Raw genomic sequence first — 17,890 nt, 5'->3', positions numbered from 1 at the left:
CATGCCCTCCGAAACACCCCCCTCCGTGGTCCAGGGCGCCTCGCTCCTCATCCTCCTCCAGCTGCTCTCGCGCCTCGTCACCTTTGTCGCGAACCAGCTGCTCGTCCGCCTGCTCACCGCGCCCCTGCTCGGCCTCGCCACCCAGCTCGACGTCTACTACCTCTCCGTCCTCTTCTTTGCCCGCGAGAGCCTCCGCGTCGCCATCCAGCGCCAGGGCGTCGCTGCTCACCAGAAGCAGGAGCAGAAGCGGCGTGGGCAGGGCAAGGAGGCCCAGGCCGTCGTCAACCTCGGTTATCTCGCCCTCGCACTCGGCGTGCCCGTCGCAGTCGCCCTCGCGTGGCTCTATCTCGCCTCCGCCAGCCCTGCCACCCTCGCCCGTCCGCATCTCGTTGTCTCCCTGCGCCTCTACGCCCTCGCCGCCCTCGTCGAGCTGGTTGCTGAGCCGTGCTTCGTCCTCATGCAGATGCGTCTCCGCTTCGCCACCCGTGCCGCCGCAGAGTCGCTCGCCACCCTGCTGCGCTGCCTCGTCGTCTTTGGCGCCGTCGTCACTGCTTCCCGCCGCGGCCTCGACGTCGGCGTCTTGCCCTTTGCCCTGGGCCAGCTGGCCTACGCCTACGCCCTGCTCGCCATCTACCTCGTTGCCGGCTTGCGCCTCGCCTCGGACGAAGGCTTCTCTCTCGTCCCCAAGGCCGTCGGTACTGGCGCAGACTTTTGCATGACCTACTTTTACCGTCCCACCGTCAGCCTCGCCGCTAGCATGATGGCCCAGAGCGTCGTTAAGCACCTCCTCACCCAGGGCGACACATTTCTCGTCTCCCTGCTCGCCAGTCCCCAGGTCCAGGGCGTCTACGCCCTCGCAAACAACTACGGCGGTCTCGTTGCCCGCCTCCTCTTGCAGCCCGTCGAGGAGAGCTGCCGCAGCTACTTTTCCCGCCTCCTGTCCTCCTCGCCTGCTACCCCTGCTGACGACGCAACCCCTTCTGCCGCAGTCTTGGAGGCGAGGCGCAGCCTCACTACCCTCGCGCGCCTCTATCTCGTCCTCTCCGCCGTCGTCGCTAGCGTCGGCCCCTTTGCCGCCCCCTCGCTCCTCGCCCTCGTCGCCGGCAGCCGCTGGGCCGGCGTCGGGGCCGGCCATGTCCTCGCCACCTACTGCTTCTACGTGCCCTTTCTCGCCCTCAACGGCCTCGCAGAGTCCCTCGTCGCGTCCGTCGCCACCGAGCGCCAGGTCCACCGCCAGTCGCTCTGGATGGCCGCCTTTTCCGTCGTCTTTGCCGCCGCCGCCTACCTCTTGATGCGCGTCTACCAGCTCGGCGCCCGCGGCCTGGTCTTGGCCAACATTGTCAACATGCTGTGCCGCATCGTCTGGAGCGCTGCCTTTATCAAGGCATTTTTTACCGTTTACCGCGCCCACTTCTCCGTCGCCTCCCTGCTGCCGCGCTCGACCCTTGTCGTCTCACTCGCCACCTTTATCGTGTTGCGCCAGCTCGACGTCCTGGACAAGGCCGAGTCTGAGCCCGTCCAGACGCTCGCCAAGGTTGCAGGCTCCGCCGTGCCGCTGCTTCTCATGATGTGAGTCACAATTCCGATTTGTTCTTTCTACATGGCAAAAATATCTGTCTCCTATGGACCCTAGCTAACTTGCACAGTGTCCATTTCGAAAAGAGCCTGCTGCTCGAATGCTTCCAGTCGGTACGCGGGCGCAAAGGGACCAAGCCGTAATGTGCCCCGGGACCAAGCCATCACGCCAAACACTCCCTCCTCCCCAACGAGTTCACAGCACTAGTCAAAGGTAATTTTGGTCGCCTTCTGGCTCATGTCGACGTCCTTGAAAAACGAGCCGTACATGTCGTGCGTCTTTTTCTTGACTGTCGTGCCGAACTTGAGAAGGTCCTCGGGCACGGGTTGGCTGGCGCCCCTGAGGATGTTGACCAGCCTACAGAATCGCAATCGAGGTAAGTATGTAGCCTGAAATCGACACCGAGTAGGAAATGGAAGAGAGAAACAAGACTTACGAGCCAGAGTGCGTCTTATCCTGGACTGTAAAGAGGGTAATGGCCTCGCCCGTGTTGCCGGCGCGACCGGTTCGCCCGATTCGGTGGACGTAGTCTTCGATGGTCAGGGGGAACTGCGACATGTCAGCAGTGGTACGCGGGAACGCAGGACAGAGACGATCGGTAGAAATGAAATCCAATGAAATCCAAGCCAGCCCGCTGAGCGAGACGTACCGTGACGTTGATGACGAGCTTGACCTCGGGAATGTCGAGGCCGCGGGCCGCAACGTCGGTGGCGACGAGGACGGGCGTGTTGCCCGACTTGAAAGCCTCGAGGCTGCGGGTGCGCTGCTCCTGGCGCAGGTCGCCGTGGATGCCGGCGACGCGGATGCCCTTGCGGCTCAGCAGGGCCTCGATGCGCGTCGCCTCCTTCTTGTACAGGCAGAAGACGAGGATGCGGTCCATGCGGTGCGTGCCCTGCTGTCGCTGCTTGAGGATCTGCAGCAACCGGCCCTCCTTGTCGCGCGGATCCACCACCTCGACGCTCTGCGCGATGCGCGCGTTGGCCTGCAGCTCGACGCCGCCGGAGCCGTCGTCGTCCCTGCCGAGGCCGATGGTGACCTTGACCGGGTCGACCATGAAGCTCGAGGCCAGCGCCTGGACCGACTGGGGCCAGGTGGCGGTGAACATGAGCGTCTGGCGATGCTCGCGGGCAGGGCAGCAGCTGAGCATGTGGCGGATGTCGTCCTCGAAGCCCTTGTCGAGCATGCGGTCGGCCTCGTCGAGCACGACGAAGCGCGCGCCGCCCAGGTCCACGGTGCCGTCGGCCATGAAGTCCTTGAGCCGGCCGGGCGTCGCCACCACGACGTCGCACCCACGCTGCAGCTGCACGCGCTGGTCATCCTTGGACGCCCCGCCGTACAGGCACACGCACCGCAGTCCCACGAGGGCCGCCAGGCGCGCCATCTGCTCGTACGTCTGCATGGCGAGCTCGCGCGTGGGCGACACGACGACGGCGCGCGTGGGCCTGTTGGTCTTGGAGGAACCGGCGGCGGCGGCGGCGGAAACGGCCTCGACGCAGGGCAGCGCAAAGGCCATGGTCTTGCCGGACCCCGTCTCGGCGACGCCCACGACGTCGCGCCCGGACAGGGTAAAGGGCCACGACGCCGCCTGGATGGGCGTCGGCGCCTTGAAGCCTGCAAACGGCGACGGCTGCTTCTCCAGCAGGTTGGTCGAGGGGAGGTGATCGAAGCCCGTCACGGGCCGGAGGGCCGTCGTGGAGCTGCGCGGGTCGGTGACGGTGATTTGGTGCGTCGCCAGGAAGGCGTCAATGTCGGCCTGCGGGACGCTCGACAGGCTCATGGTCTGCACGTACCCGTGGCCGCCGTCCTGCTGGGCCGTGGCCGCCTCCTTCGTCTTCTTGTCCTTGCTCTTCTTGTTCTTTTTCTTGCCCTTGCCCTTGTCCACCACCGCAGTCTCCTCCTCCTTGTCCTTGACGGCCGGTGTCTCCTTTTCTTCCTCCTCTTGCCGGGCCTGTTCCTTTTCCCGCAGCAGCTGTTCGCCCGCCTCCTTCAGCTTCTGCTTCGTCTCCTTCCTCGCCTGCTTCCGGACCTTCTTGGCCTCCTTTTCCGCCCTGCGCACGGCGTCAGCGTCAGCGGTCTCGCCGGCGTCCTCGCCGTCACCATTGCGCTTCTTGTCCTTTTTCTCCTTCTTCTTATTCTTCCCATCTTTGCCCTCCTTGGTCTCCGTCTTTAGCTGCGCCTCGCTGTCGACCTTTGACTTTTTGGACGGCCGGGCTGCCGCCTCGGCCTCGGGGGCGAGCTTGTGCTTGGTGGCGGCCATGGTAGAAAGTCCTGGCTAACTGTTGTGTCCAAGTCGAAAGGGAATCGCAGCGGCTTCCTTCTCTGCTTCTTTGCGGTTCAAGGCGGTGGGCAAAGAGGCAGGTAGGTCTCCATGCCCGGGCCGGAGGGGTCTGACCAGAAAATTGGAAAAAATATCCTTATCGATAAGATATTCGCCGCGGTCCAGGACCGCCGGGCAGACTTGCTTGGCAAAGCAATCGGGACCAACTACTAGCAATTGCATATCGTTGATGAACCAGACTTTTGATCAAGTGAAAGCGCCTGTAAATCCAATGCCACCGTGTTTATTACCATGGGGAAAAGACCGTTCGTAGCTGATGCCCTCTAAGATGCTGTCAATTCCATGTCTCTTGTCGCTCTCTCATCTCATCTATACCATGAAACATGTAGAAACAAAAGCCCAGTAACAAAGTCAACAAGACGCTGTTCTCATCCCTCCTCATCTCCATCTTGACCGTGCTTCCAAGGTTACATCTCTTCGCTGAAACCAGGCCCGCAACTACTCATGGCAATCACGCAACAGGCAATTCATCGCGTACTCGGCCATGTGGTAGCCAATCACCTCCGTCGGGAGAAAGTCTATCCAGTCATCGAGCGCATTGTTGAGCGGGCCCTCGGTGGCGCTCATGGCTCGGACATAGTCCCAATAGTCGGGATACCAGCCGGCCCTTTCCCACCCCAAAATGGCCGTCACCTTGACCTCTCCGTCGGGGGCGGCAGTGTTGGGAGTCCCCAAGGTCACCAGGATGTTTCGCGGGTGTAAGTTGCCGTGCGTCAACACGATGCGGTGGTCGTTGCGCATCCCGGCGCGGATGTGACGGAGCCATCGCTTGACCCTTGGGTCCAGCGTGTCGCAGAGGAAATCGTTGAACACCATCTCTGTCGGGATGCTCCCCAGGCTGGCTCGCGACTTGCGCAGCGCGTCCCTGCAGATGCCAGCGGCGACGCTCCCCAGTCGGGAACAGGGACCCTGGGGCGGCCGTTCATATCTCGCGAGCGCCGCAAACGCCGTGTTGAGTTGGCCCTGCACGGATAGCTTTTGCATGGGCGTCAGTTTCGTCCAGATAGTGTTCAGCCTCTCGCCGGGGACCCGAGCCATAAAGACCCAGTGTCGCCCTGCGCCGCGGAAAGCGCCCAGGATCGCTGGAACGGGCACTTCGGGCACGTTGGCGGTGATGTATGCCATGTTGCAGATGTCTTCCGAGTCGGGGCGATCGCTGATCTTGAGCACAGCCCAGGGCGTGAGCCCGAAGACGAGCGCCGTGGCCGACGCGTAGAGGATCTCGGGCTTCCTGTCGAGCATGACACGCAGACGAAACAAGAATACGTCAAGGACTTGGTCGCGCAAGGGATGGTCGTCGGGCTGTGGGACCCACCCGAGGACGGGCCCCAGCACCAAAGGACCGATGGGATGCGTTATTGTGATCTCGGCAGCGCAGCACCGGGGAAGGTCAAGCATGAGGCGTCCATTTTCAAATGTCGTCTCGCTCCAAGCCTGCATACGCGCCATATCCTCCACAGAGTCATGATACTAGGCCAGCTCCCGTCGGAGAAAAGGCGACATGTCTAAGCTGCTGGATTCCTTGAGGATTTCGGCCACCCTTCTCTGGAATATCTGGTTGATATATTGGCGGGCGCGCGCAAGGATAAACCCGGGCTGTGCGAAGGGCAGTTTGTGCCCAGATTCGACAACCGTCGTCATGGCGAAGGCTCGGGTGCGGGCACGAGGAGCGGGGCGTAGAATATAAGTAGGAGATGAACAACCAAGAAGAGAGGTGGTGTGAGAGAAGATGGTGAAGATGGAGTGTTGATGGCAGACGCGTTTGACAGACGGCAAACATTGACAAGGGCGAAAGGGCGTCGGGCCTGCTTCGTCCAGCAAGGGTATCCGCGTCCCAAAGCCCGACCTGACAATCATCAGACCCAGAGTCGCCAAGCTCCTTCCGACGTGTCGCTCGCCACCGAGCCCTTCGATGCCTGACGCTCGACGGCGGAAAGAAGGCCTCTCCGTGCAGACTCTGGCTGCCCTTGGTGCGTGGCCGTGGACGGCATCCAGTTTCACGCCTGCGCACCGTACCACGCGAAGCCGGAGCAGGAGAGCGCTCAAGATTCCCACGAGGAGAGCAACGCGCCATCCGACTTGGTTCCACGGTGGTGTTGTCGGCGTTGCTCTCGTTGCACTCGCTGCCCAAGTCGCGCCGCTTGCTGGGAGCGCGCGAAGACGGTGCTGCTAGCAATCCATTGGCCCTTCGCCGTTGCACATCCTACACGAGACGGCACTCTGTTGTTCCATCTGTGCCAGCGTTGGGCACCCAAAGACACCTGCCGTCTCCTCAAAGGGCTCGTCGCTGCGGAAGGTGGCATCGTGGCTACTCGCCAGCGCCGAAGCCAGGCGCACGCAGATGATGGATAAAGAAGGCCGGACGCCCCTCTCAGTCGAGCTGGGCATTCCCCAGTTCAGGTTCCTTCGAGATGAGCCTCTGCAAGGGACAGGTCCGTCCGGACATGTACGGTCTGGGCATCAGGATCTCGTCATACGTGCAGTGGTTTGCCGCCATCGTCTTCCAACGCACAGGCCCAGAGTCTCTGCCCGAGATACGGCTCCTCGGGCTTTTGCTCTCGGGCGGCGTCGCCATCGGCCTGCTCCACCAGATCAGCCAGGGTAAGCTTGACGCAGCGGCCATATATGTTCTGCTGCTCCTGGCGACGGGCCCGCACACGTTCCTGGTGCCCGTGTATATCTGGCGAGCCTTGACCTGCTGCGACCCTTTCTGGAACCCGCTCGAAGGATACGGGGAAGAGCAGTTGCGAGTCTTTCGTGTGTTGAACTTTGCCCTCATCATCACGGCATCGTCGATCGGCGTCTGGTTTTACACGACGCACTTGCCGGCGCTGAACAGGGGTTGCGTGCAGTATGGATTCTTCTTCGGCAAAACGTCGCTCGACGACAACGCGCCGTTTGCCGCTCTGAACGCGCTGCTCTACCTACTCATGGTGCTGACGTGCGTCATGATTGTGGTATCAAAAGCATGCTGCCGGGTGGAGGAACCTCGCCGGCGGAGGAGGTGGCTTGTCCGCAGGCGCATCAGGCACGTCAACTCGAGGGCGCTCCTGAGACGAGGCTAACATGGAGTGCGAGCAGAGAGCGCTTTGAGCGGATGCGCGCGCCGCACACGCTCGTGAACCTGGTCGTTTTCGCCGTGCTCGTTGTGGCCGTCGAGCTGCCGGTGCAATGGAACGAGCTTTGGGGGTCAAACCAAATCGACACGAGCGCGCAAGTGATTCCGCTGCTCGTCAGCGTCGGCATCGTCGTGCGAGTGACATATCTGCACTTTGTCGAAGACGGCGACGAGGAACGATCGACGGTGGTGCCTTTGGCCGCGGTGCCTGAGGGCAATGGATGGGCATTGGAGATGCCGCGGCAGGTTCCCGCTGCCTACGCGGGCCGGGGGGCGAGGAGAATGGGATGAAGCTGCGTTGGCCAAGATGGAGGTTATTTACGGCGGCTGGGACGGACGAGCCGAGATATGGCGGATCATAGTCTGCCAAGTTTCCATGTATGTTTGTACAAGCTGATCGGTCGACGAGCGCATGTTGCCGAGGGGGATTGTTGACGAGAATTTGATTCGAGGAAGAGAAAGTTTTGGTCGAAGATGAAGCCGCCTCGAGTCCCCTGCTGATCAAGGCCCCTGCCGGACCCTGGCGCTAAAGCATGATATGGCACTCTTCTAAGTACTGAGAAGGACTTGCGAGCTGCGCCATCCAATGGCTGTAGAGCAAGTATCGACAACGTACCCTGTCCAATCAACCACCACCCCTCCCGATTCAATGCCGGCCCCGCAGCAACCATCGTCACCAATGAAAGTAAACATTCTCCCTTCGACTCTCTTTCTTTCTTCCCACCCTCCTAGGAGCAAAGCGAATACCAACAACTCCATCCACCTCCATCCTCACGCCCCTCTCAATCCCTCTCTTTAGGGCCAGTCAGTCTCCGGCACGCAACCCCCCCCCCCCAAAAGGGAAAAGAACCGCCCCAGCAACAAGGAGGCGCGACCATGTCGTCGTCCAAGGCCGCCTCGGCACCCAAGGCCCCCAAGGACAAGGACAAGTCCAAGGTGCACAAGTTGTCGCTCAAGGGCAGCGCCAGGCTTGTCGCCGAGTTTGTACGTCTGCCTTTCCCGACAGGGAGAGGGGCTGGGCCGCTTGCTGACCGCTTTGCGCCGCTGCAGTTTCAGTATTCCATCCATACCATCCTGTACGACCAATTCTCGCCCCTTGGCGCACGCGCCCCTATTTACATCTCGAGCGCTGATCTTGGGCTGACCTGTATCGCTCTCCAGCTTCCAGCGCGGCGTCTACCCGGCCGAAGACTTCACAGCGTACGTCCGTCTCCCACCCCTCATCGAAATCCTACCCGCTTGCTGACGACCTCTCTCGGCTATAGAGTCAAGAAATATGGCCTCAACATGCTTGGTGCGTGGATTTAAGCCATCCTTGATGAAATAAGGGAGAGCTGACTCGCTTGCTGCAGTCTCTGCCGACGACCAGGTCAAGGCCTACATCAAAAAGATCATGTCCCAGCTCGACAAGTGGATGACGGGCGGCAAAATCTCAAGGCTCGTCATCGTCATCACCGACAAAGACACCGGCGAGCGCGTCGAGCGGTGGCAGTTTGACGTACGTTCCTATCCTCCTCTTATTCCGCCCCATCAACAACAACATGCTTCTAACTTTAAAGCTCGCTCACAATCCACGCAGGTCCAAATCTCCCAACCCCCTCCCAAGTCAAAATCTAAGCCCACCTCCTCCAATCCTCCCGCCACCGGCGACCAGGAAAACGACGCCGCGTCCTCGCAGCAGCAGCCGCCGCCACCACTCGACAAAACTGAGGCCGAGATCCAGGCCGAAATCGCCGCCATCTTCCGCCAGATCACGGCGTCGGTCACCTTTCTGCCTCAGCTCAGCGGCGACTGCACCTTCAACGTGCTCGTCTACGCTGACGCCGACAGCGACGTGCCCGTCGAGTGGGGCGACTCGGACGCAAAAGAGATTGCGAACGGCGAGCATGTCCAGCTCCGCGGCTTCAGCACCGCAAATCACCGCGTCGATACCCTCGTCAGCTACCGTCTGGGTGACTGAGTCCCTTCCTAGGGCGAGGGCATGGAGGACAAGGGCAATACGCAACACACAAGAGTCACTGAGCGGCGCGGCGCGCCGACTAAAAGGTGATGGAGGTGTATCGAGCACGGGCGGGAAAGCGAGGCGTAATAAAGTCCTCGGAGATGGACCCCTTGCGACTCAACAGGACCGCCCATCACCACGGCCACAGATGGCCAGCAGCCGCAAGCGCCAGGGCCGGGGTTGGACAGGGCACAATGAGCGTCTGGCCAAATCAGGTCCCCAAACCGTCACGCGCGCATCGACACGCTCCGCGGTTGAGCCGCGCGGCCGGCCTTGATGCCGAATATCCATGTGTTTGGTACTCGCATCAATGGTATATGATGTCATGCTGGATCCCTCGCCCGCCACAAACGTTCCAAGACGGCCTCTCATCGTCGTGCGCCTCTATACGTCTCTCCTCTCTGATCTTCCTGTCGCATCGCCTCTATGTATGCCTCTAGCAGCCCCATCGTTTTCTTTTTTGAAATCGTGACGCACAGTTCCATCGTCTCATCGCCAACGCCTCATGGCACCCTCATCCTGAGGCCAGCTGCGTCGTAAGTCATCTGCGCTGCGCTTGTCTACGTCTCATATCGCCATTGTCAAACAAATGCAACACCGTCTCTACGTTCGTTTGAAAAAGTACAAATACGCGAACTTGCGCATCTCGTCGACGTCATAGGCCTCGACCACCTTCTCATCGTTGAAGAGCACCCACTTGGAGCCCTGTTCAAGCTGCTTGCGGATGAAGGCGACGTAGTGACTAGTCGAAACGTGTCAGCGCATACACAACGGCACGACGGAGAGCTCGGTATGGCCTACCCAGCGTGTATGCTCGTCCCCTTGTGGCAGACAATCGACTGCAGCTGAAAGCTGGCGGGGAGCGACGCACTTCCTGCAGGCTCCTTGGCAGTCGAGTTCTCGTCCTCGGCCGCGTCCTTGTCGTCAGGATGGTTAAAGAGCCATTCCACCGCCCGCTCTACATCGCCACCCGTCTCCCTGAGGGCCTTCTTGGCGTGGCGGGCTTCAAAGCCCATGGCTCCAAGCATCTCAATCTTGTCCGGATCGGCGCCAGCGCCAGCAGCTTCCGCCTGGCCACTGAGATCGAGAGGCGCGTCGATGTCGGGGTCTTCCATGTGGGCAAAGAGCCACTCCATGGCGAGATTGGCGTCTGAGTTACTGGTGGCGTACAACGCCTTTTCGCAGCGCGTGCGTGGAAATCCCATTGCCTCGAGCTGGGCTAAGGCGGTGGCTTCGGGTACAAACGCCGGGGCCGGGGCCTGAGGTTCGTCCGGGAGTAGCTCCTCCGTCGATTGCAGGCCCTTGGATAGGTACTCGTCCAACAGAAACGGCTCGTCGGGGACAAGCACGGGGACATCGACTTTGATGGGCACCCAGTTGACCACGGTCATCTTGCGAGCATTGACGACGAGAACGACGGGAAAGGTTTTGAAGAGCGACTGCTTGCTGAAGCCTTCCTTGCTACCGCAGGCCGAGCAAGCCAACTCCACCTTTTCCGCAGAGGTCAAGTTGTCGAGGCATTGCTTGAGGGTAACGGGCTTATACTTGTCCCCGGCATCGTCCGATTCCCCTTCGGCCTGGGGCAGCTTTTCGAGGGGGACGTCAATGAAGATGCTGTCCTGCTCGTTTGTGCTGTACTTGACTTTGCGGCATCCCAAGCACTGCAGTCTCTGCTCGAGGACGAACCGGAAGGGAGTTGTGGGGTCCTCGAGATGGCCACCGTGTTGTGACCGAGTAATCAACTTGAATAAGTGCTGCAGCAGCTCGAACGCATCCTGCTGTCTCATGGTTGAAAACTCCTCATGGCCTCTGCCGATGAGGTGCTTGAGCATTGCCGGTGCCAGGCCCTGCTGGTGCCTCGCCTCGGCATCGGAGCCCACGCCTTCTTCTGGCTTGGAATACCGTCCAGAAAAGAGTCCGTCTGCCATTTTCCGCAGTTGGGTCTCCAAATCCGCGGCCGGTTCCTGCACCAGGGGCAGCTCATCGCTTGGGCGATGGTAGCGTTGTCGAAAGGACGGCATGTCGAAGAGGCACTGCACGACACTGGCCAAGTAGCAGCTGTTGCCCAGATTCCTCAGGCCTGTGAGGCCGGAGCCGAATAGGGGCTTGAGCTCCCTACCGTCTTCGGTGGTCATGCTAAAATCCCACTTAAGATTTTGCTCGATTTGCATCTCGGTCAAGCTCTTTTCCGTCTTTTGTCGCTCGGCCAGCATGATTCCCCAATGGGCGAGATGCTGTCCCAGATTTTCGTCGATACGCTCGTCGTCGCACTTGTAGCAGTAGACGTCGGCGGTGCCCTCGGGGGTGATGGAGCCGAGCTTGACGGCCAGACCGTGTCCTGAGTCGGTCGAGTGAGCCAAGGCATGCGAATTGCCGTCGACGCCGCCCATCTGCTTCCGGCCACAGCCCAGGTTGCCGCACTCGAGACAGAGCCATAGGTTTTCCCTCAGGTCGCAGGCAGAGCAATGACCGAGCTCGCCTTGCTCGATTTTGCGCGAGTCCTGCTGCTGCAGCAAGAGAAGGTGCTCACAGCTCGTCAATTCTTGCTCCCAGGCCTTCACCTCCTCCTTCCGCGCGAAGGTGTTGGCTTTGAGGATGCCGTCGACGACGGGGGCGAGTCTAGGATCTGTAACATCGAGCTGGGTGGCGCAGTCGAGGCACTTTGCCGCGAGGGCAGTATCGTATCGGTCTTGTTCGGTCTCGGCGGCGATGGCGAGCTTGGACATTTTGGCCGGGGGCTCATCGCGGACAAGAGCCTTTCGGGTGCGGCGAATGTTGAGGGCCAGCGGGTGGTTGCGGAGGCTGCTGTGGAGATTGCTGTGCAGTCTATCTCCCGCGCATCCGCCGTTGAAGCACTGCAGACAGACATCGAGACCGGTTGGTTCGTCCTGGGCAGGCGACGGACATCAGCCACGATCGGTGGCGAGGTTGCTGCGGAGAAGCAGACTTACGATGGAGTCGAAGCATTGGGTGCAGTCCTCTCGGTAGACGGACTGGGCGGGCGTCGGTGGGGAGAGGCCTGGAGGAGGAAGCACGAGGTTAGCTTGAGTCTCGTGCAGGGAAAAGGGGGGCGAAGCTCAAGGAGTTGCATCTTTCAAGCTAATAGGCAGCCTTGACATACCGGGGCCGAGAGACTCGAGGTGAGGGCACGACATGACGGAGGCAGGTCGAATCGATTCGAGTCGAGTCGAGGCGCAGACGACGGAAGAGGCGGGGTGCCGGATTCTCTCGCTCTCTTTGTCCGCGAGCAGGCGTCGTGATGGTGCCAGGGCGGTAGAAGGTGGGAAGGCGGGCAGAGGTGGAAGGGAAGACATGAATTCGAGGGAACGGAGGCTGATCTTCTGTGGAGGCAGCGGTTGGGTGGGGCCGCTGACCGATGCTGCAGGTGGGGGGCGGCTCTCCTCGGGGCCCTTCCTTCAGTGACCGTGCCGTGCATTCATTGATCTTAGCTCCTTCGAGTCCTTCCCAGGCACGAGGCACGGAAGCAGTTGCGAGGAAAGAAGTACCCCGTAAATCTGGACTGTTTACTCCCCGTCCGTAATACGACGACTTGGACTTTACCCTGGTACTCGAAAGCGGTACCTTATTTCTCTGCTGTGCGGTGGGTATCTCGGCTCTCTTGCTCATGCCTACGAAGCAGCCGTGGACGTTACGATGAGAAACGAATTCCCCCTCAAAGCATGAAGCTACTCTATCGCAATTGACAAAAACACGACATGGATAGCCATTTCACCACGGGTCGAGCTGCAGGCTATGAACACGGGAAGAACCTCGAAAAGAAAACACGGATGCTGCTGCCTCGGCTCCTTCTCTCCGAGCACGGTCCCGCACGGCCCATGGATCACGGTCCGGCCCGTCGGGCAATTCCGGCCATGGCTCGGATCTGAGGAGTCAAGTCCCACTCTTGCCACGGACAGTTTTCCACTCTGTGTATCTGTAAAAGTATGGATATCGACACGGCCAACAGACGTCAAGGCCATTCCATAATGGTATCAACCACTAACTACCGTTGCAGTGTACCTAAGCCGGCTGGTTGGTTCCGTGGAGCATATCCTCCGGTCCATGACGTCGCCGGCGCCACCTATGACAACAGAGGACATCGTCGGGCCGGAGCTAGGGGCCGGCGTCGTCTATAAATCGACAATTACCAACCTGCGCAACGGCCATGTCAGGGGGGCCGTTTCGCACACTCACACGTAGCAATCCAAGTCCAGTCGAACCACAACTCCAATACATCAAGTCACGATGGCTTCCCAGGCAGCCTACGTTGCCGAAAAGGCAGTCGGCCACGGCGACAATGCCGTCACCCAGCAAGACGTTTCCAACTACGAGCAGACCGGGGCCGACCAGACCATGAAGGCGCTGGTGTGGATGGGCAAGAACAAGGTCGAAATGGGTTCGCTACCCCAAGCATTATCTGCCCGATGAAACGAGCGAGAGAAAGAACAAGAAACAGTAACCCATCTGACGTGTCTCCCCCAGCCGACGTCCCCCGCCCCCAGATCCTCGAAGACGGGGACGTCATCCTCAAAGTCACGGGCAGCACCGTCTGTGGCTCTGACCTGCACCTCCTGCACGGCACCGTCATCGAGCTGGCCAAGGGCGACGTGCTCGGCCACGAGTTCTGCGGCGTCGTCGACCGCGTCGGGCCCGGCGTGCGCCGCGTCCAGCCCGGCCGCCGCTACGTCGCCTCGTTCCAGATCGCTTGCGGCGACTGCTTCTTTTGCAAGCAGAAGCTGTCATCGCAGTGCGAGAAGACGAATTCCAACTCGGCGGCAAAGGCCATGTACGGCGGGCGCACGGCGGGCATGTTTGGCTACTCACACTTTACCGGTGGGTTTGCGGGCGGACAGGCTGAGTATGTCCGCGTGCCGCTGGGGGATGTGAATTTGCTCGAAATTCCGGGCGATGTTCCGGATGAAAAAGGCGCGTTTCCCATTACCTGCCTTTTTAAACCCTGGTTTCCTGCCTGATGGGAGGCAGTTAAGTCGGCAAAGTGGAGGATGCGACATTTCACTTACACAAGTGCAGCCCTCTACCTATCCGACGTCCTCAGCACCTCGTACAACTGCGTCAAGGACACAGCCGTCTACCCCAAAGACCAAGTCGCCATCTTCGGCGCAGGCCCCATCGGGCAAATGTGCGGCGTCTTTGCGCTCGCCGAGGGCGCATCCAAGCTCATCTTCGTCGACACGGAGCCGCGGCTGTCCTACGTCGCGGCGCACCTTCCTGCCGAGCACCGCGACAAGCTCGAGCTCGTTGACTACAAGAAGCTCTCGCACGGCGTCACGGCACGCGAGACGGTCGTGAGCCGCCTCAAGGAGCTCTGCGGCGGGCGCGGGCCGGACGTGGCGCTGGAATGTGCGGCGGGCGAGTATGCAAAGGGCTGGCTGCATTGGCTGGAGATGGCGACCGGGGTTGAGACGGATACCAGTGAGATTTTGAATGAGATGATTGAGGGCGTTCGCAACTATGGCCGTTGCGGCGTCACGGGCGTTTATGTCGGATACGTGCGTTTGCCCCTTTCCTTGATGCTCCTGATTTTAGCAAAGCTGCGCGTGTCAACTGACGCATCCCCATTCATACAGACAAACCACTTCAACGTCGGTTCGCTCATGCAGCGCGGTATCCGCCTCATCGGCAACGGCCAGGCGCCCGTCCACAAATACTGGGACGAGCTGCTGCGCATGATCCAGGAGGGCAAGCTGGACCCGCTGCCCATGGTCTCGCACCGCGTCCGCCTCGAGGATCTCGACAAGGTCTACTACAAGTTCGAGGCCCGCGAGGAGGGCATGCAAAAGGTCTACGTCGAGACCAAGTTCTCAGCCCCTGCGGCCCCAGGGTGTCCCGCGTTGACGACGTATTCATGAGGGTTGACTTGTTGAGGCATCCACGGTGAAAACGGGCAGGTCGGTGGTATCATAGTATGGGTTGTGTGCCCGTTTCGGGACCATTCACTGCTAGTCAAGTCGTGTACATACTTACGCTTGAATGATTCAAAGAGTACACGATTTAAGAACTTATAACCATGACCTTTGATCAATTTGATTGCTGCCTGCAGCTTTATATCGGATGACCTACTCTGGCATCCCGACGTCCATAATATCCAGCCCTCCCTTCAGTTGGCTCTTGCTCGGCATCTTACCCAGTCGCATCAGCTCCGCGGTCTGAGACATTGCCGGGTCCATGCCCATGCTGGCCATGGCCACCACCGTCTCGCCCTTTGTGTAGTAGGCGACAAACTTGGCCTCGGCGGGGTCGCCCTGGAGCACCAGGTCGTCCCAGCCGTGGGCCGTGTTGCCGCAGTACCGCAGCTGCGCGCCCAGTGCGGACCAGAAGATGGGGATGAACTGGTGCCGGCTGCCCGACGGGCTCACAATGTGGGACGCGACGGTCCGGCCCGAGTTCTGGGCCACGTTCCAGTGCTCGATGCGCACGGGCTTGCCCTCGCCTCCCGGCCCGTGGTACGGGTGCGTGGCAATGTCGCCAATGGCAAAGACGTCCTTGAGCCCGGCCACCTCGAAATTCTCGTCCGTCTTGATGGAACCGTCCTGCTCCAGGCGGAGGATGCTGTTGTCCCTCAGGAACTCGGTCGCGGGGGACACGCCGACGCCGGTGATGACCAGGTCGGCCTCGAGCCTCGTGCCGTCCTTGAGGCAGACGGCACCGACTTTGGACGGGTCTGACGTCGATGGCTCGGCCTTGTCGAGGCCGGCGCCCAGGTGGAACTTAACGCCCTTGGCCTCGACAATCTTTTGGATGCCGGCGCCAACCTTCTCGCCGAGGACGCGCTCCAGAGGTGTCTTGGCCATGTCTATAACAGTCACCGAGTTGCCGTTGCATGTTGCCACGGCCACCTCCATGCCGATAAAGGAGGAGCCGATAATGACAATCTTCTTGCCCTTTTCCCCAATGGCAGCGACAATGGCCTTCGTATCGTGTACATTCCGCAGGGTGAAGATGTTGCCGAGGACCTTGAATCCCTGCAGGGGCAGCGTCCGCGCCGTTCCTCCCGTGGCGAGGACGAGCTTGGTATAGGAAAAGGTGCCGCCGGCCGTGGTCTTGACGGAACGGGCGGCAAAGTCGACGCCGCTGACCTCGGCGTCGACCCAGTGGATAGAGCCGCTCTCGAACCAGCTTTTGTCGCGCCAGGCCAGCTTGGCCGGGTCGGTGAGGAGCGCCTTGCTGAGCTTGGGGCGGTCGATGGGCAGGTAGCCCTCGTTGGAGATGACGGTGACGGCGCCGGTGAAGCCCTTTTCGCGCAGGCCTTCGACGAGGCCCATGGTGCCTGAGCCACCGCCGACGACGACGACCTTGTCGTCCTGCGCACCGGCAGCGGCGGCGCCACAGCGGATATTGGGCTTTCGACGGGAGCCCGAGATGGCGGATTCGTCGGCGGTGATGTAGCAGGCTCCGTCACGCTGGGTGATGGGGAAGACGGGGAGAGCATCGAGAGCGGGTGCGTCTTCGACGTCGCCCGTGGTGGCATTGAAGCAGGCTGGGTGTAGAGTCAGCAAACACAGTCTCGTGGTGGTAGATCTGAAGCAAAGAGGACTCACCTCCATGCCAGGGACACGTCAGACGCCCCGAGGTGGTCAGAACGCCCTTGGCTAGGGGAGCTCCATAGTGGGTGCACTTGGCGCCGAGGGCCTGGACCTTGCCGGCGGCGTTGACAAGCAGGACCTTTGCGTCCTGGATTCCCTCGACCTCGACCTCTCGCTTGGTGCCCGGGGCGAAGGCGAGAGACGAGACGTCCTTGAGCTTGTATTCCTTTGCCATGGCTCGGATGCCCAGGGAGAAGCAGCGTGCTGGATGACCAGGCGTTGCGGTCTGGAGGATGCAGACAGATTTGGGATGCAGTCGAGTACAGCGGCGGAGAGGGAGCATGTGAAGGTTTTACGAGGTCGGGAAGAGGGGAGGAAAGAGGAGGGGGTAGTAATCAATGAAGTGTTTTGGGAAGAGGGGCAACGGAAAGAAGAGGATGGATGCACACTCAGGGCGCAGGCCGAAGGGGCCAACAGCGGCAGATGGGCGAGAGGGCGAAAGGTTGATCGGCGGATGATTGATGTTTCGTTGATGGATGCTTTTGGAGTTGAAGCCGAGTGGGAGAGATTTGACTAGTCGGTGGACTGTTTCCTAGTCTTCTTCTTTCGTTTCTCTTTTCCCTCGGTTTTCCCCAAAGTCAGACATAAGCTCTCTGCGAGAGAGCACGACGGTGGTGATGGGCGAGGGTGGATGATTTGATGCATGACAATTCCATGACGCTCACTGGCTAATGACCCTGGACAGGACCCGGGGGGGCGATGACGACACGACCGGCAGGCCGTCTCCGCCTGAATAGCCCGTTAACTAGGCGCTATAAGTAGGCGCGATGGCGGGGATGGACCCGAGGAAAATGCGCAGCTGGCTCTAGCGCTCCGGCCAATCGCGCAACCGCAGGGGTATGAGGGCTAGATCGTTTGGCGTTTGTTGGCTTTTAGAGAACTGCGAGAAAAGGATAAATATGGGAACGGAGATGAAGGGGAGGTGGCGCCTACGCTCTTCACTATCTATACCAATAGAATAATACAGTACTATTTGCACTCACATCCCATTTTTAAGATAGGTACGTACCAACGCCAGATAGACTAGTCCGCAGCCTCCCCTGTTGGGGGGGGGGGAGTTTATAAGAAGCGGGCGTGAGGCTGGATTTGTCCGTTAATTTCTCTTCCCTCGTCTTGACACATAATTCGGCAACGTACATGCATATTCTTTGGAAGTATCGGGAGTAGCGAATCTTGCAGTTGTGGGAGGCTTGTGATAAGGGGGGGGCTGCCTACGTCGGCATCAATTTTAGGAAGCACGGCGGTGCCACTA

General features: G+C 60.3%; 8 protein-coding genes across 8 annotated transcripts; 4 read left to right on the top strand and 4 right to left on the bottom strand.

Moving 5' to 3' along the window:
* Window position 1: 1 nt before the first annotated feature.
* On the top strand, window positions 2-1,719 carry HRG_00041 (rft protein; the record flags this gene model as incomplete). The annotated part of the gene is made up of 2 exons (XM_044858512.1): window positions 2-1,569; window positions 1,647-1,719. 2 exons carry the CDS (start codon window positions 2-4, stop codon window positions 1,717-1,719), a joined length of 1,641 nt encoding a protein of 546 aa, XP_044724912.1.
* A 60-nt stretch (window positions 1,720-1,779) lies between these two features.
* On the bottom strand, window positions 1,780-3,833 carry HRG_00040 (DEAD/DEAH box helicase domain-containing protein; the record flags this gene model as incomplete). The annotated part of the gene is made up of 3 exons (XM_044858511.1): window positions 1,780-1,933; window positions 2,013-2,125; window positions 2,226-3,833. 3 exons carry the CDS (start codon window positions 3,831-3,833, stop codon window positions 1,780-1,782), a joined length of 1,875 nt encoding a protein of 624 aa, XP_044724911.1.
* A 459-nt stretch (window positions 3,834-4,292) lies between these two features.
* On the bottom strand, window positions 4,293-5,312 carry HRG_00039 (phosphotransferase enzyme family domain-containing protein; the record flags this gene model as incomplete). The annotated part of the gene is made up of 3 exons (XM_044858510.1): window positions 4,293-4,352; window positions 4,416-4,553; window positions 4,596-5,312. The coding sequence occupies 3 exons, from the start codon at window positions 5,310-5,312 to the stop codon at window positions 4,293-4,295; spliced, it is 915 nt and encodes a 304-aa protein (XP_044724910.1).
* A 1,013-nt stretch (window positions 5,313-6,325) lies between these two features.
* Window positions 6,326-7,323, top strand: HRG_00038 (uncharacterized protein; the record flags this gene model as incomplete). Its single annotated transcript, XM_044858509.1, has 2 exons — window positions 6,326-6,855; window positions 6,996-7,323. 2 exons carry the CDS (start codon window positions 6,326-6,328, stop codon window positions 7,321-7,323), a joined length of 858 nt encoding a protein of 285 aa, XP_044724909.1.
* Window positions 7,324-7,908: 585 nt separating this feature from the next.
* On the top strand, window positions 7,909-8,992 carry HRG_00037 (HORMA domain-containing protein; the record flags this gene model as incomplete). Its single annotated transcript, XM_044858508.1, has 6 exons — window positions 7,909-8,016; window positions 8,083-8,108; window positions 8,194-8,232; window positions 8,298-8,326; window positions 8,385-8,530; window positions 8,612-8,992. 6 exons carry the CDS (start codon window positions 7,909-7,911, stop codon window positions 8,990-8,992), a joined length of 729 nt encoding a protein of 242 aa, XP_044724908.1.
* Window positions 8,993-9,637: 645 nt separating this feature from the next.
* On the bottom strand, window positions 9,638-12,189 carry HRG_00036 (ubiquitin carboxyl-terminal hydrolase domain-containing protein; the record flags this gene model as incomplete). Its single annotated transcript, XM_044858507.1, has 4 exons — window positions 9,638-9,776; window positions 9,836-11,922; window positions 11,986-12,053; window positions 12,156-12,189. 4 exons carry the CDS (start codon window positions 12,187-12,189, stop codon window positions 9,638-9,640), a joined length of 2,328 nt encoding a protein of 775 aa, XP_044724907.1.
* Window positions 12,190-13,279: 1,090 nt separating this feature from the next.
* Window positions 13,280-14,904, top strand: HRG_00035 (alcohol dehydrogenase groES-like domain-containing protein; the record flags this gene model as incomplete). The annotated part of the gene is made up of 4 exons (XM_044858506.1): window positions 13,280-13,430; window positions 13,517-13,867; window positions 14,066-14,544; window positions 14,623-14,904. The coding sequence occupies 4 exons, from the start codon at window positions 13,280-13,282 to the stop codon at window positions 14,902-14,904; spliced, it is 1,263 nt and encodes a 420-aa protein (XP_044724906.1).
* Window positions 14,905-15,111: 207 nt separating this feature from the next.
* HRG_00034 (pyridine nucleotide-disulfide oxidoreductase domain-containing protein) lies at window positions 15,112-16,813 on the bottom strand (the record flags this gene model as incomplete). The annotated part of the gene is made up of 2 exons (XM_044858505.1): window positions 15,112-16,532; window positions 16,594-16,813. 2 exons carry the CDS (start codon window positions 16,811-16,813, stop codon window positions 15,112-15,114), a joined length of 1,641 nt encoding a protein of 546 aa, XP_044724905.1.
* Between the last annotated feature and the right edge of the window lie 1,077 nt (window positions 16,814-17,890).

Source organism: Hirsutella rhossiliensis (assembly GCF_020360975.1).
Source record: "Hirsutella rhossiliensis strain HR02 chromosome Unknown scaffold00001, whole genome shotgun sequence".
In the NCBI taxonomy this organism is placed as follows: domain Eukaryota; kingdom Fungi; phylum Ascomycota; class Sordariomycetes; order Hypocreales; family Ophiocordycipitaceae; genus Hirsutella; species Hirsutella rhossiliensis.
The sequence above is the reverse complement of the archived record's forward strand: the minus strand, read 5'-3'. Positions and strand labels throughout refer to the sequence as shown.